At 31.0% G+C, this 15,485-nt stretch overlaps 2 protein-coding genes across 6 annotated transcripts in view; one reads left to right on the top strand and one right to left on the bottom strand.

Annotated features, from left to right (window-relative positions):
• The window catches only part of LOC138178776 (unconventional myosin-Ie), a 37,723-nt gene that overhangs the window by 6,513 nt on the left and 15,725 nt on the right, over positions 1-15,485 (top strand). For all 5 annotated transcript variants that reach the window (XM_069111001.1, XM_069111002.1, XM_069110999.1 and 2 more), the window contains exons 5-10: positions 486-663; positions 832-994; positions 2,544-2,651; positions 3,763-3,891; positions 4,941-5,137; positions 6,005-6,172. In XM_069111001.1, coding sequence (XP_068967102.1) covers positions 486-663; positions 832-994; positions 2,544-2,651; positions 3,763-3,891; positions 4,941-5,137; positions 6,005-6,172 — 943 coding nt within the window. The remainder of the gene's footprint in view (positions 1-485; positions 664-831; positions 995-2,543; positions 2,652-3,762; positions 3,892-4,940; positions 5,138-6,004; positions 6,173-15,485) is intronic.
• Positions 7,094-13,807, bottom strand: LOC138178783 (uncharacterized). The gene is made up of 2 exons (XM_069111026.1): positions 12,252-13,807; positions 7,094-9,173 (listed from the first exon to the last, which is right to left on the bottom strand). Exons 1-2 carry the CDS (start codon positions 12,473-12,475, stop codon positions 8,459-8,461), a joined length of 939 nt encoding a protein of 312 aa, XP_068967127.1. The 5' UTR covers positions 12,476-13,807; the 3' UTR covers positions 7,094-8,458.

Genomic DNA, 15,485 nt, shown 5'->3' on the forward strand with positions numbered 1-15,485 from the left:
AAAATTTCTTAGTATATCGGTGTTAATTGCTTCTGGAGTTAAGTATACAAAATAATTATACATAGAAAGTCAATCTGTTTCGTAGGTCGAATCGTTCATAAGGATTGCTAAATTTTCTGAACGTAACGATCGTAGAAATAAGACAACTTTTTGTTAAAAATCTGTCGTACGATTAGAAATTATTGTTAAGAAGAGATAGCTTAGGTATTTTCAAGCTATATAAATGGTTCGTATTTTCGTAGAATAAATCACCATGATATTCAAATCATCCTCGCTGATACAAAGCAGCAGATACAGAGATAGTGCTATGTACGAATAATAATGTATGTAACTGTGCACTGTACTCGTATACATACAATATGTACTTCGACGTATTCTTCGAAAGTCTGGCAATTTTATCCTCGCAATACTAAATAAACAATAATATTTGTAGTCGGTAGAAAATAATGCGTAATGAAATTATTTTATTTATTTCGATTTTACAGTGGAGAATCAGGTGCTGGTAAAACAGTTTCAGCAAAATACATTATGTCATACATCGCGAAGATTAGTGGTGGTGGTACACACGTGCAAAAAGTAAAAAACGTCATTTTGGAATCTAATCCTCTTTTAGAAGCTTTTGGCAATGCGAAAACTATGCGGAACAATAACAGTAGCAGATTTGTACGTTTCATTCTAGATTCCTTTTATTTTAATAAGATTATTTATTTTCGTTACTTATTTTATTTATTTTATTTTAGCCATTAGTTTTGTCACTAATTTAAATGGAAATAGAAAATAAATATCCTTAGCAAAATAAGCAAGCATTTTTTAAAAATATATTTCTTTCAGGGGAAATATGTAGAAATGCAATTCGGTCCTAGTGGCCAACCAAGTGGGGGAAAGATATCGAACTTTTTGTTAGAAAAATCGAGAGTCACTTGTCATAATATCGATGAAAGAAATTTTCATGTATTTTATCAACTTGTAACAGGTGCAAACCAGCAAATGAAATGTAAATATCAAATAATCTTTCTTATTATCGTTGGTGGAATAATTACAAAATTTATTTTTTATATTTTATTTTAGTCATACCTCATGTCTCATACAAGGTATTCACTCTAATGATCTGCAAAGTTTTTTTTCGTTACGAACCGCAAAAACTTGAATACTTTCCTTTTCTGTTACCGTTTACAGCGTGTGAAATTATAGAGTTTCCGTTTTATGATAAGTTATCATTAATTTTGCATCGTATAGAGTACGAATGACTCATCAATGTCTTACGAGAAATAACGAACAAACTATACACGTAGCGTTTGCAACATATTGCACTAAAAAATTGTTCATTTATTTTTAACATTAGTTTAAGTTGTACGTGTTGATATTTGCTCGTATACCTTTTTTACATCGTATGATAAATTTCCTACGAAGAAAAGATTGGGCAATCGTATACTTCACTCATAAACCGCATTTCGAAGGAAACTTACAGGAAAGTTACAGGAAACTTTTTGAATTATACATTTCTTTCCTCGTATTGTTCGTTAAGCGCAATTAAGAGAGAGATATAACTTGTCTGGGCTATATGGAGCATTATTTTCACTGCTACAAATTTTTAGTATTACGTGAACAAAAATTGTTAGGCTTTTAGCAATGTAATATTTAGAAAGAATCGTGTAACTTTACTTTAGAAAATTTTACGTAATTTTAAATTTTGTTATGAAAAAGCAGTATTTCAAGAATGTTTGCTTCCTGTTATTCGTTTTAATAGAGATCTATTTTTATTAACTACCTTTTCATCGGATTTTTTTATCTTATATTGGACTTTTATATCGGATTACATGACAAAAAACATCATGCAGACCGATACAGTGAACACCACATTGTATAGCATGAACCTTGACGCGATACAGGCGGAGACAAAAATAAGTGGACAGAGTGCGAAAATAGGTATGAATGAAGTTTCCTTGAATACGTCTGTATAGAAAGATATCTAAATATTAACTTCAATTATCTATTAAATAAACTATATACTGTAAGGATGTATAATAAATAAAGCTCAATTATACGGGGTGGTTGGTAACTGGTGGTACAAGCGGAAAAGGGGTGATTCTACGCGAAAAAAGAAGTCAAAAATATAGAATAAATATTTAAAAATTTAAGAATTTAAAAATTTAAAAATTTAAGAATTTAAAAATTTAAAAATTTAAAAATTTAAAAATTTAAAAAATTTAAAAATAACGTCAATAGAGACAACGATCTACAGTGAGATCCGTTATAACGAGACGTGATAAAGTGAAGGCGTACCGACCGAAAATTCAAAGTCGATTTTCTCGAAAACAAAGCCTCAAACGAAAAATTGTTATTCTATATTTTCGACTTCTTTTTTCACGTAGAATCACCCCCTTTCCGCTTGTACCACCAGTTACCAACCACCCTGTATAACAGTAGTACCAGTTCGATTAAACTTCATTCATACCTACTTCCACCACATATCTATTTATTTTTGTCCGCGACTGAATAGTTGTTGTTTCTATGCTTTATGTATGTAATCCTTTATTTTTCAGCTGAACTTGGATTGATGGATGTTGATTATTACCACTACCTCAATTATGGCGAAGGGCATAAAGTCGATGACGTAAACGACGTTCATGATTTTGAAGCAACTTTAAAAGGTAAGAATTTGCGTTCCCGATTGTGCGAGTGTTGCAAGGATTACAGAAACTGAGGTTCAAGGGTCATTTAGGTATCCGAAGTTCATCCAATTTTGAGTAATTTAGCTTAGTAAATAGGTTCTTGATAAAATAACATTACTGTTATAAGATAACGAATAAAAAAGTTCTTATCGTTATTTCTAGTACAAAGGCATAAAAGTGTAAAAGTTCGGGAACGGTCAAATATTTCAAAAACAAAGGTTCTAAAACAAAAAATGTTTCAGACAAAAGTTTTGCTCTGAAAAGTTATATCGATTTATTTTATTTATATTATTTACATTGTTTATATTACGGTCGTAATATCCGTTCGACCTTGACTAAATGGGTCAAGGTTTCTTAAATGGGGCATTTGTAATCAAAATGAACTTTTCATTTTTAAAAGCTTTGCGAATACTATTATTAGCGAAAGGATTAATGACGATGGATTACAATGACACTGTACAAAAAGTATTTGTACATAATCCCAATGAAGCGATTTTTCTAGCAGACCCCCTACATCTGCTTTCAGTTTTCATAATATTAATTTTTCATAATCGTATAAAACTATACAAGTACTTATCGCACTGTAAGCGACCACAAGTTGAACAATAGTATCGTTGGCTCCAGGGAATTTCATTGTTTCCTGGAAAGAGAATCGACATACCTGGAGGAATAGAACGAGAAAATTCTCTTATCTTGTCCTGAAATTTCTGAATGGAGTGAATGTCTTAATGAATTACATTTACATTAAGAAAAAGAAAGGAAGAAGAAAAGAATAAAGAACAAGCATATAAATAATTGTTAATACGTAATATGTATATGTCCTGAAGATACTACAATGTATTTATTTATAATGTTATAATAGTGTTATAATAATGTTATTTTGGGTCGTTAAAAGAATCGTCGCTAGAAGAATTATATCGCTAGAAGTGCTACTCCTAAAATAAGATGAAAATTACAAAACTTCCAGTTCTCATAATAATACGATAATATCTCGTCCATTGATAACAGTTGCTAGTGTTTAGAAATTTATTCTTATATCCTTACGTTTACCCTTATCTGAAATTATCGATCGTTATTTTATTCGTTTCAGCATTGAACATAATGGCGATGGGCGATTCCGAAGTAACTGATATTTTTAGACTCGTTGCGGGAATACTTCACATAGGAAATATTCAATTTGTCGAGAACGGAAATTATTCACAAATCGCTGATAAACGATGTAAGTACGGATTAATGAAAGAAGTTATAGTTAAAGATGGAAACCTTGAAAGTTATGACCTTGTTGAAGACAAATTGCTTATAGAATAATTAAGAATATAGCCCTCTTTTCTTCGTGTATACATAGTGGCCGAACTAATGATAGTAGTACAGTCGAATAAACATCTTTTCGCATATTTTTACTTACTATCATTAAATCACGAGTGAACCTAATATTATTTCGGTCACTGCACATATATATACTATATTCTAAATATATATATATATATATATATATATATATATATATATATTTATATATATATTCTAAATATATATATATATATATATCCCAATCAGTGTTATAACTTATATTGTTATTTGTAAAATGTAGTTAACGCGTTGATGTTTATTTTGGATCCCTGAATTCCTGCGATATACGTGTACGGGGCTTGTACATTTTTTTTCGTTAATTATATTTCCTCTACTTGGAACTTGGAACCGAAAGAATGATAAACGTTGTTAATATAATAGTAATATGCAGTCACGATTGTTATGAAATAGTGGCAAACCATTTTACTATAAGAAATGAATAGGAAGAAACAAAGTTTCAAGCTAAGCTTTATATTATAACGTGATACAAATAAGGTTGTATTTGTCTGTCTGTCTTTCGGTGATACCTTTTTGAAAACTTGCAATTTTCTTATATTGCATGTGCCTATGTAGAAAATAGACCTTTTTGTTCGAGGTTTCGTTTTCGAGAAGACCAAGTTTCGAGAAAAATTTATCAAATGTATTTGAATATGGTTACTTCCGGATCGCACGTGAGAATAAGTAAAAAATGTAGAATAAAATTTTTTTACAAGATGCTTCGTTTCTGGGACAAATAAATTTGAAGATTTGGCATACGCGTGTACTAGGTCGATCCTTAATTAAAATGTATGTAGACTTTTGTGACTGTCTATATCTGACTCACTGCATACGATACAATGGGTTAGTTGCTTGGCTGAACAGATTAGATTACTAATACACGAAACGAAGCATTTATTACATATCGTTTATATATTTCAGATCTTGATTTTCCATCCCATTTGCTTGAGATTTCAGTAAAGCAGCTATCTCAAAAATTAATATCACGTCAATTTGAATCGAAATGGGGAAGTCAATCTGAGAGCGTTGATGTTACATTAAACGTAGAACAAGCTGTCTATACTCGGGATGCATTGGCAAAGGATATCTATGCTAGACTCTTTGATTATCTGGTTAAAGTAAGTACATATATTTCTATGTTAACAATTAATCAGCGGTACATGTCTCAAAATATTTTATCCAGTTGAAATCTAAATTTCACATAGTAGTTGTTATATGCGTTTGATTTGTTATAACGTTCATAATCGATTAAATTTGACAATTTTTCAACAATAAGTACAGCATTTAAAATATTATATTTCGTCGGCACGTTATTTAGATTTTACACTATAAACGTGGTAATTTTTATAAAAAAAAAGCGACAAGTATTTATATCAAGGAATATTTGATATTTAAAGAAATCCTTAGAGCCTCCATTATCAGAATATCTTCCTTGCTCTCTGAACATTCATTTGAACAAACGAAATTTAATATGAGAAAAGTGATGGTTTTATTATTCGAACATTCTAATTCTTTTGTTAGTAATACAAATAGTTTTTCACTTCGTAAAGAAACAATGAATTTTATAAATTTGTTATTATATACTGTATACTATATATTAGACTATAAATTTATTTTTGTATGAGGAAGATTTTAATTTTTAGTTTAAGATATTATTTTTTAAGTTTATAACTTTAGTAGAAAATAATTTCCGTAATTACTTTACTCTGATCAATTCCGAGCTTAATAAAGGATAACAGTTCGCTACGAATTCATTGCCATCTACCTTGCAAATCTGAATATTTTAATGTTACTTGGCATTACTGTAATGTATATGTATTAATTAATTGAAGATTTCTGTTTCAAAAAACAAATACAGTTCTTTAATTTTATGTATATATATTCTACCACAATCTTAGAAAACTTTAATGTCAGAATTTACAATTTTACAAGTAAATTAAAATACTAACTTCTGTATGAGTTACCTTGTATGTTAATGTTTGCAGAAAATTAATTCAGCTATGGAAACCAATACCGAGGGTCTTGAAATTGGAATTTTGGATATTTACGGATTTGAGATTTTTGAAAAAAATGGTTTCGAACAATTTTGTATAAATTTTGTGAATGAGAAACTACAACAGATCTTCATAGAGCTCACTCTAAAGGCAGAACAAGTAAGTACGAATTTTGTTTCAGATTTTTGGTATAGTTTAATAATTTTTTATATTAAACTATATAACTATAAGTATAAGTTCAGATAAACTGATTTTTATTGTTTGTGAATGATTTTATAATTTTGTTGAAACTATATTATAATTTTATTATGATTTATAATTAAAATAATTTCAATGTTCATTGATTTTCGCTTATTCGTAGATACTTAAATATTACAATTCATTTGTTAACGTTGTATACGATACACAAGATGCAGAAAAATATATCTTAATTTCCACAAATTTTCAATTTTCACTAATACTGTACTAAAAATTCTGAAAGTAACTTTAACAAGTAAAATTGGCTCGGTATAAAGTTGAGTGGTTTCAAGAATCGAGAATTTCAAACTTGCACGATGCATATTCAGCGAGTATAGAAATAAAAGATATAAAAAGTATAAAAATATATAAGATGGAACGTTGGTAAATTAAATCTGTTGGTTAATTTTCATGAAGAGACTTTTCCGTTAGTCCATAAAACATCGAAACGATTTTAAAGATCGAATAATGATATTTTGTAGAATATTTTATTAAAATGCATACTTCGTTATACAAATAAGATTGAGATTCGGTGAAAATTGAATATTCGAAATAAGAGATACGTTAAAGTTCTATTGCAGCTTTATTTTTTCATTTTTACTTTATATGATATAATATAATAGTATTTCAATCTATAAATATTGCAATTTTCTTATATAAACTTTTATTTATAAATATACAAATAGTACATATTGTACATTATTGTTCATAAGAATATGGATATTTAGTCGATGTGTTCTACGACTATATAACTGAACATAATGTGCTTCGATCGAACGGTTATCATTTTTTTTACGGAATTAATAAATTGTAGATATAATTTATCAAAAAAGGACTTAATATTAAGGGACTTAAAAAACTTGACCTAAAATTAAATAGATAAAATTAAATTAAGATTAAATACATAATCATCGGTGCTTGTACATATATTACAAAATAATTTTTTCATATAATCCATAACTTGGAAGGAAAGATCGATGGCAGATTAGGAGCCGCTTATTTGCCAAACCAGTTAACTCCACAAAATTAAGACAGAGAAAATTGAAACTATATAAGATAAGCACGAATCAAGTGCTCTGGTACTAACATTTCAAAAATTTCTGGAAATTGAGTTAACCAATTTGGTCTGTGACCGGTTCATACGTACGTCAGTTTTAACAAAAGGTTGCACAGTTGCACATTGTATACATATATATTTATGTCATTGTTGCAGCAGATAAGAGATAGTATATTTTGAAATATGAAATTTTTAGAGTACGAATATAGTTTTACGTGATGTACATAGTATACATAGTTACAAAAATAGATCAAGATAGATCAGAAATCGATTAATTCAGAGATCTATAGATCAACCTTTCAGTTGATTTATTTAACGTTTCGAGTCTGTTCTTGATTAAAAACTAGATTTTTTGACATTTTATATAAAGTGTACATCTGATTGTAATGTATAAATAAAATCATCCATAAACTTATGTTAAGGAAAGTATGCTTGTAATGCTTCTAAAGAAATTATATAATGTACAACTTAAGATTAAAGATAAGAAATCCTTTAAATAAGTATACAAACTTGAGTGTATATTTATAAATTTTGAAACGAAATTATAGATATCTCTATCTGGCAACATACTTTCAACAATTTTATTTAGATACGTTATTTTGTAAGTTGTAACATTTTCTTCAACATTTTCTATAGAAATTATTTTCTTCAGTTTCACTCTAGGCAGCAAGTTTATGTATTTACAAATTAAATTCTGTCACTTTCTGCAAGTGAACATGCAAGTTATTAAATCTCCTGAAAACGTTATCTTTCACAATGATCCTATAAAACACGCACGTAAGATCTTTCTGTATTCCTATTTGGTATAGAAAAATGATCATTGTTGGCAAACTTTCAAAGTATCGTCGAGTATTCGGTGGTTTCGAATGAGATACAGACGGGGACAAAAATAAGTGAACATAGTGGAAGCAGTTATCGATGAAGTTATCGAACAAGTACCAGTACTCTATAAGTTTTATTTATTACATATCCTTACAGTATGTAGATTATCGAGTATGTAATTGAAATTAATATTTACACTTTTGTATAAACAAACCATATTTATCGAAACTTTATCGATATCTATTTCCACTATCTGTCCACATTTTTCGCAAATTGATTTTTCTTTTGTTTACCTTGTAAAAAAAATTGTTTGCGTATTTGAAATAGCATCAAACGTTTGAGAAACTATATTCTGGCAATATATTCGTTCTTTTCAAAGCATATCTTTGAACAGGCGTGGTCTGTGCCATTAATATTCTACTTGGAAATTTGGACGGTGGTGCTGGTATCTGTTTCGGTAACTCGCTGGAAGTCACCATAGAGCTCTCAGTAGTGGAGAGATTATCTAAACCGTAAACTATAGTTAGTCTATTAAGTTTCTTAGCTTTCTTTTTCGAAACATTTTTACCATATTCACGTTTCGTATTAGCTTGATGGTCAATTTTTTTTAACGGTCGAATTATTTTATTGCGATGAGATGTCCAGTCAGTTTGCCTTTGCAGAGGAGGTGTCACTCTAAGAAATTCTATAGGATCGTGAACAGTAGTCGTTCTAGATGTTACGCCTTTGCGAAAAGAACCGCTATGGCCTCGTACGTTTACATAAACCTTTGGTCTGCTATTCTTTAAGTAATAAAGCTTCTCATCGAAACTTTGAAATTTCGACGGATCTGCTAAGACGTGTCTGCCCTCGTTAACCGCGTTTGCTTTGAAGTTCGCACTTAAGCCAACATCTCTCACGCCAAAAATTGAGCGAGGTACCACTTCTGGATTTGGATAACTCTCGTTGCGAGCTTCTTCAGATTGTTTCAGCATCGCGTGTATGATATTTTGAAGGCTGGACGCGTCCATTTCGTCTGGACTTTGAAGTTCAATTTCTACAAGACTGAAAAAGAAAAATAGCTTTTCTTTAACTCTGTTCGTGATTTTCTAATATTTGTGAACGCAGATATGAAAGATAGTATTAGGCATCAGTTTTCATAAAATACATTTTCAAAGGTGAAACAAAATGCTGCTACGTGCGTCATTAACAAATAACGGAATCAAGGATATAAATATTTCGAAGCAATGTTCACGAAATATCGGTACAAAGTGTAACGTACTATTAAAACACGATCGAAATCTCCTGTCTACAAACGATAATATACATCTAATATGCCTAATTTCTTTCCTTTGTCATTAATTAATTTTCTTTGTCACAAATTCGTTAACACGATTCAAATACGGTTCAAATAAATTGTAAATGTATTAACCATGATCGATTTTTATTTCGTATGACTTATATGACAATCTTCATTTACTTTCAATGGTTTTTAATTCTCGCGTTACGAGGACGTAAAATCGTGACGATCCTTTTAACTTTAATCCATAATTCTTTCTGTTTCATAATTTTTCACCATTTTCCCTCCGTATCAAAGTTTGCCAAGGATGTGACTAATTTTAAAATTGACAACACGATGAAGGTCGGAATGCAGCATACTAAAAGTCAAGTATAAATTGTACAAACAAAATTGTATAAATTGACGAGCATTAAAATAACAAAATCCATAATTCATAACGACAAAGTAGAGGAGGAATCGGATAGAAAGAGAATAAATCAGGATAGAACATAATTAATTAAACAGTATTTTATTCTGCTTTCTCTTTTATTAGGTCTACGCGTATGAAAGAAAAGATCTAGAAAAGTGTCGAACGAAGTGTATTCAGCATGGACATATGGATACCATTGAAATCACCGACTCTGTCTTCACCGTCTTCGCCGACGATAACTTTAACTGACAACAGCGTTACCTGACTGGCGGTATTACCTGACACGGGCAAATAAAAGAGACATTTTACCTATGTAGGGTTGTTGCTGCAGATAATCAACGAATTAAGAGAACTGACCCAAACCCGTTACAAGGTACAAGCTGGATAGCAATTAAATAAATTTTGGTTCGATTTCAATTAATTTACCTTTAGTTTGAGCGTAATTTCAACACAAATCAATATCAAATCCATAGCTTGCGTTAGGTTCGAGGTAGCACCTTTGAACCATCGTTAGCTACAGCAATAAAGCTACATAAGTAAAAATCCTCTCTTATTCCCTTGTACTACCGGTCGAAGCTGGTATCGGTGAAGTCTATGTCGATGATTTCAATGGAAACCACCAATGGCACATAGTCCGCATATATATTGTATGTATCTTCCTCTTATGAGACACGAAGAATCGGAAGCACTCTTTTTCTGAAATTGGCAAAATTAATGACAAAATTTCTTTCGTTTTACTTTAAGGCCTGCTATCCAGGAAGCGTCACGTCGTTTCGTAGAAGCGTAAGCGTAGCCTACTAGACGCGACGATGCATTTACATCGACGCTCAGTCTGCGAAGCGTATGAATAAGATACATTTCGTCCCGTTATTAAAATGTCGAGGGACGAGCAAGTCGCTCTCATCCTGTATCGCTACATTCGTTTATGGCTGCAACGTATGGCTCACGATGTTAACGTCAGTCGTTATGAGGAAAACGGTGCACATTGCTTTACATTACTTCACAATGGTCGCTGCATGGAAGTGTACCGTTAGCATCAACGCGTCTACGGAGTGACATTTCATGGACAGTGGGCCTTACTTTGAACCTGAGCTAACATCAGATAATATATATACAGTTATAAAGATACATACAGTTTCAGGAGACCTAAACGAGGCAAAATTGGTGAAAGAGAAGAACATGTAGACCATGTTGATAGTACATTGATTATGAAAGTACTTGGTAAACACTGGTTTAATTACACAACGTGTAAAAGATCCAGAATCTTAAGTATACAATTTTCATACAACTTCTCCTATCTTTAGATTTACTTCTTACGCAGTCTTGTATATTGGACCCTCTTAAGCCAGTCCTGCTTTAGCCACAGATCATACTAACATTTTACTAATAATATAGATATGTATAATGACGTATACGATAATTGAATGAATAGAATTAAACGAACATAAGATACATCACATGCTATAATCAAATACCGTGCATTCAACTGTCACGCCAGAAGCAGACCATATCTAAGGCTGGTGTATATATAGACTTATAGAATTATGGGTTTATACTATCTGTTTTATACTAAGATGAAATGGGATATTATTTAAAACTAGATCTATCGATGTCTAAAGTGTAAAACTTATATTAGAGAACTTGTATCAAGATGGAAGATATATGTATGGAAAAGTATATAACGTAAGGAGAAAAATAATCTTTCGTCCATTTAGATATTATATTTTATAAGAAATCATGGAAATCCCTCGAAATGCATCGTTATCTATCTACAAAATTTCTATAAAAAATTACAAATTGCTCACTTCCACCACAACGGTGAAAATTCTAGCGTTAAAAAGGAGATAATTCTGGATTCTTTAGATGAAATTGTGCAGTAAAATTGTAACGATTAGTTCTAAAAAGTACTTAAGTACGTAAGTAATTTCAGAGCGTGTGTGCCTAACGGAGAGCGTGGTCCTTGTTGAATAGAAGATAGATAGAGATATTTAATGTGGCCTCTCTTTTTCTTCCTAAGAGATATTTGTTTCTAATAGGTAGAAAAGCAAAGAGCAACCTCTTCGATTATCTTTATCTGATGATTCAACGGGGCTCATTTCCTCTGCACAGCATCCCCCATCTGTACTTCTTATGTCTATGATTATTATAACGTCTAAATCGTTGTGCTATCGAAAACGCAGTCGAAATCCGAAGAATGGCAAATACGTCAACTGTACTTTTGTTAAAAAAATTTATTCGATTCTTAATTCTTATTATTTGAGATATGCTTTTGTAAGCGGAAGTTGTTTTATCCGAAACTCTTTATTATCACTTGACATGGAGATGTGACTGTGGGAGAAAGGAAGGAAGAGAAAGTGAGAGTATTTATGCAGAACAGAAGAAAAGTAAAAATTATAGGAAGTTATAATAGAAATGGTAAATACATAATTAATACCTGTAATCGTTGGTATTAGCATTATTAGCTCTTTCCATCTCAGAACTGTGTGAGAAACTTGGTAAAGATTTTCCCCCGTAGAATCTTTGGTCATTTCCTTTTTGATCAAAGTGTTGGATATAATTTGGTGAAGAAGGTGGCCTTGGAAGAACCATTGCCGAGAATGATCGCTGTATAAGTGCAAGGAGCACCGTTGCCGTGTAGTAATTTACCGCTGCTAACATTCTGCAATGCCATTTTATATTTTAAAATGCTTCGTCAATCTTAGAAAAGGAAAGCATAAGGTCATTTTTCTCTGAATAGTTTACTTCTTAATTACTTTGTTGTACAAATATGTTACTATGTTCAAGTTAACTATGTGTATACATTTATTGAAAGTAATTAACGAGAAAAGAACTTTTATATGTATTATTTATCGTAGCGAGGGTTAAAAGTCAGTACATCTTCTTTGATTACATAAACACACGTTCACTAGAATTTCGTTCGCTCTTTAACATGTTACCTATATACACGTATGATATAAATATACATTGCAGTGTTTGCAGCATAATTTTAGTAACCTACATACTAAGTCTTACATTGCCATGTTATCTGTACCTCGAGTTACCATAACTCATTATGTATATTATTATATCTGAACTATAACATATTTCCATATATACAGTGTACTTAATGGCAAAACATGCCCAATATTATAATATACCTAGATATTCTATAGATATATAGATATATGGCGATTTCTGTTTATTGCATATATTGTCCACTTTCGCTACAATTATAAGAGACGAAAAAGAGGAGAACGTTAGTGCACCTGGTCACTCACACGAGACAGTATGTAGGAGCGTGTTACAATAAACGCGCAGTGAAAGTTTTACCTGTTCGCAAGAGCAACCTTAAGGAACAGAATGATACAATTTCTCTTGTTTCACTTACGTAAGCCATACGTATACTGAAGTAATATAATATAGTTGTCATAATCGAACAAGAGAGCTCAAAACTATATTTAACAGGAGAATCGATTTAAGTAGATCAGAGTTAAAATTTTATATTTTACAGCGATTTTTCTTCCAAAATACTTGCTACTTATAATCCTTTTAAATCTCTTTAATATATCTTATCTTTCGTAATTCAACTTAAAATGTGAACTATTTAAAATATCGAACTGTTATGTTAAATTTTTGTTCGAAGAATATGCAACTTTTGCAAAGTCGCGCAGTCGGTTTCTTGCATTGATCGTATTATTTCTAAGAATATAAGAAGAAACAAATGCTAGAGTCAGTTAATCGTTTTCTTCGAATGAAAAGACAGTATGAACATTTTTATTTTTACTTTTTCTTATTTTTATAAGAAGTACACAAACTTGGAAAAATGATTTATAATTTTTCTCGATCTTGAATCTTCATCTCAAGACTTCAAGACAAGAAATTGATCCGAACCAGAATTTACGAAATTAGATAAATATATTTTTCAAATTGCAAAGAATCGACCTAGCTTTCTCCTTTTCCCAAGTACGAACGTTCAGCTAAGTAAAATAGCGTCTTATAGAGCTCGTCTTGTTTCTGTAAGTCGCATGTTATGCGAATATGGAATTACAATCTCCCTTAGATACGATGATTCGTTCTAATAAACATCGAGTTCTTAGGTTTTATCATGCGGCTGTGGAAGATAGTGGTTCGATTCTTTTAAACAATCCACTTACCTCGAACCAAGAATAGAGCAGAAGGTTGAGAATCTACTATTACTTCGAGTTTGTTGTATTATAATATTTTTACACATATCTTTGTTTCGTTTTTATATTATAATCAAACCGAGGATTTAAACAAATTCATATCTTTTATTTCTTTAAATTGTTTTATCTCACAAGTATTATAGAAAGCACTATATTCTGTTGTATATCTTGGTTGTATATCTTGGTTGTTGTTGTATATCTGGTGGTACAAGCGGAAAGAAAAAAAGAAAGAAAAAAAGAAGTCGAAAATGTAGAATAAACATTTTTTTTTAATTTTTTTTTCTTTTTTTAAATTTTTCCATCGAGTCAACGATCTACAGTGAGATCCGTTATAACGAGACGTGATAAAGTGGAGGCGTACCGAGCCAAAATTCAAAGTCGATTTTCTCGAAAACAAAGCCTCAAACGAAAAATTTTTATTCTATATTTTCGACTTCTTTTTTCGCGTAGAATCGCCCCCTTTTCGCTTGTACCACCAGTTACCAACCACCCTGTATATTCTTCTCATGTTACGTACATTCTGTGTAATTTTTCACTTGCAAACTTTCTGTAAAAAATCTGCAGTCCAATTGTGATATAGTTATTAGAAAAGATATTCTAAATAATAACTATAGCACATAATTCGAATATGTTTTTCATTCGTTTATATTATTTCATTTATTTACATCTCCATTTCGTCCATAGTTAACAAATTTTCTCTCCAATGCTTATCAAAAACGAGTTGCTTTTTGCTTGGAATAAAAATTTGTATAATTTTGTATAAAAGATAAAGATTCTCCATGTATTACTTTCAATAATTCTGAGAAACATTCGATGTACAAGTTAGCGTTAGAGCTGTTAACGCTAATATTAAAACTATAATAATTCAAGTAAATAATATCCCCAATCATAAATTGGCATATTATAACCGTTTTTTATGGTTTATGCTATTAAAATTGCTAATTGTTAATTATATAGGACATAAATGAACTTTTAAGTAGACTTTTATTTACAACTAATTAAAATACTAAAGGAATAAATATCGTACAGGAAGTATACGATAGATTAATTAAACGCCCAATTAACAAACAATAAGTAGGTCTGTCCTGAAAAAGCGAACTGGAATCACCGAATGATAAAAAATCGGAAGAAAATGCAGCATACGAAAACGAAAACACGAGATTCAAATAATCACAAATATACCATCTAATCATCGTGAAAGTTTCGAGTCTAAAAAACTAATAGGTTTGTGCATGGAATAAATCTTCCTTTTTTTAACTCTTTGTTACAAAGTGCCGTTTAACATCGAGGAAAATATCGCGCAATAATCTCGCGGTAATCGTGTCTTACTGTTCGCCTAGCAGAATAACGGAAAGGTCCTCCTTTCCAAAGAGATCTATGGTCCGACTTGTCAGTGGGTGTGGTTCTTTCGATGTAGGTTCGTGTTAAAGTGGAAACAGGTTCTCTTAAAAAGTGCAAGTGCATTCGTTGCCCTGGTGAACGTACTCGGTTATACTCGGTGAACG

The sequence above is a fragment of the Bombus flavifrons genome, chromosome 4 (genome assembly GCF_040668555.2).
Source record: "Bombus flavifrons isolate JBK064 chromosome 4, iyBomFlav1_principal, whole genome shotgun sequence".
Lineage (NCBI taxonomy): Eukaryota > Metazoa > Arthropoda > Insecta > Hymenoptera > Apidae > Bombus > Bombus flavifrons.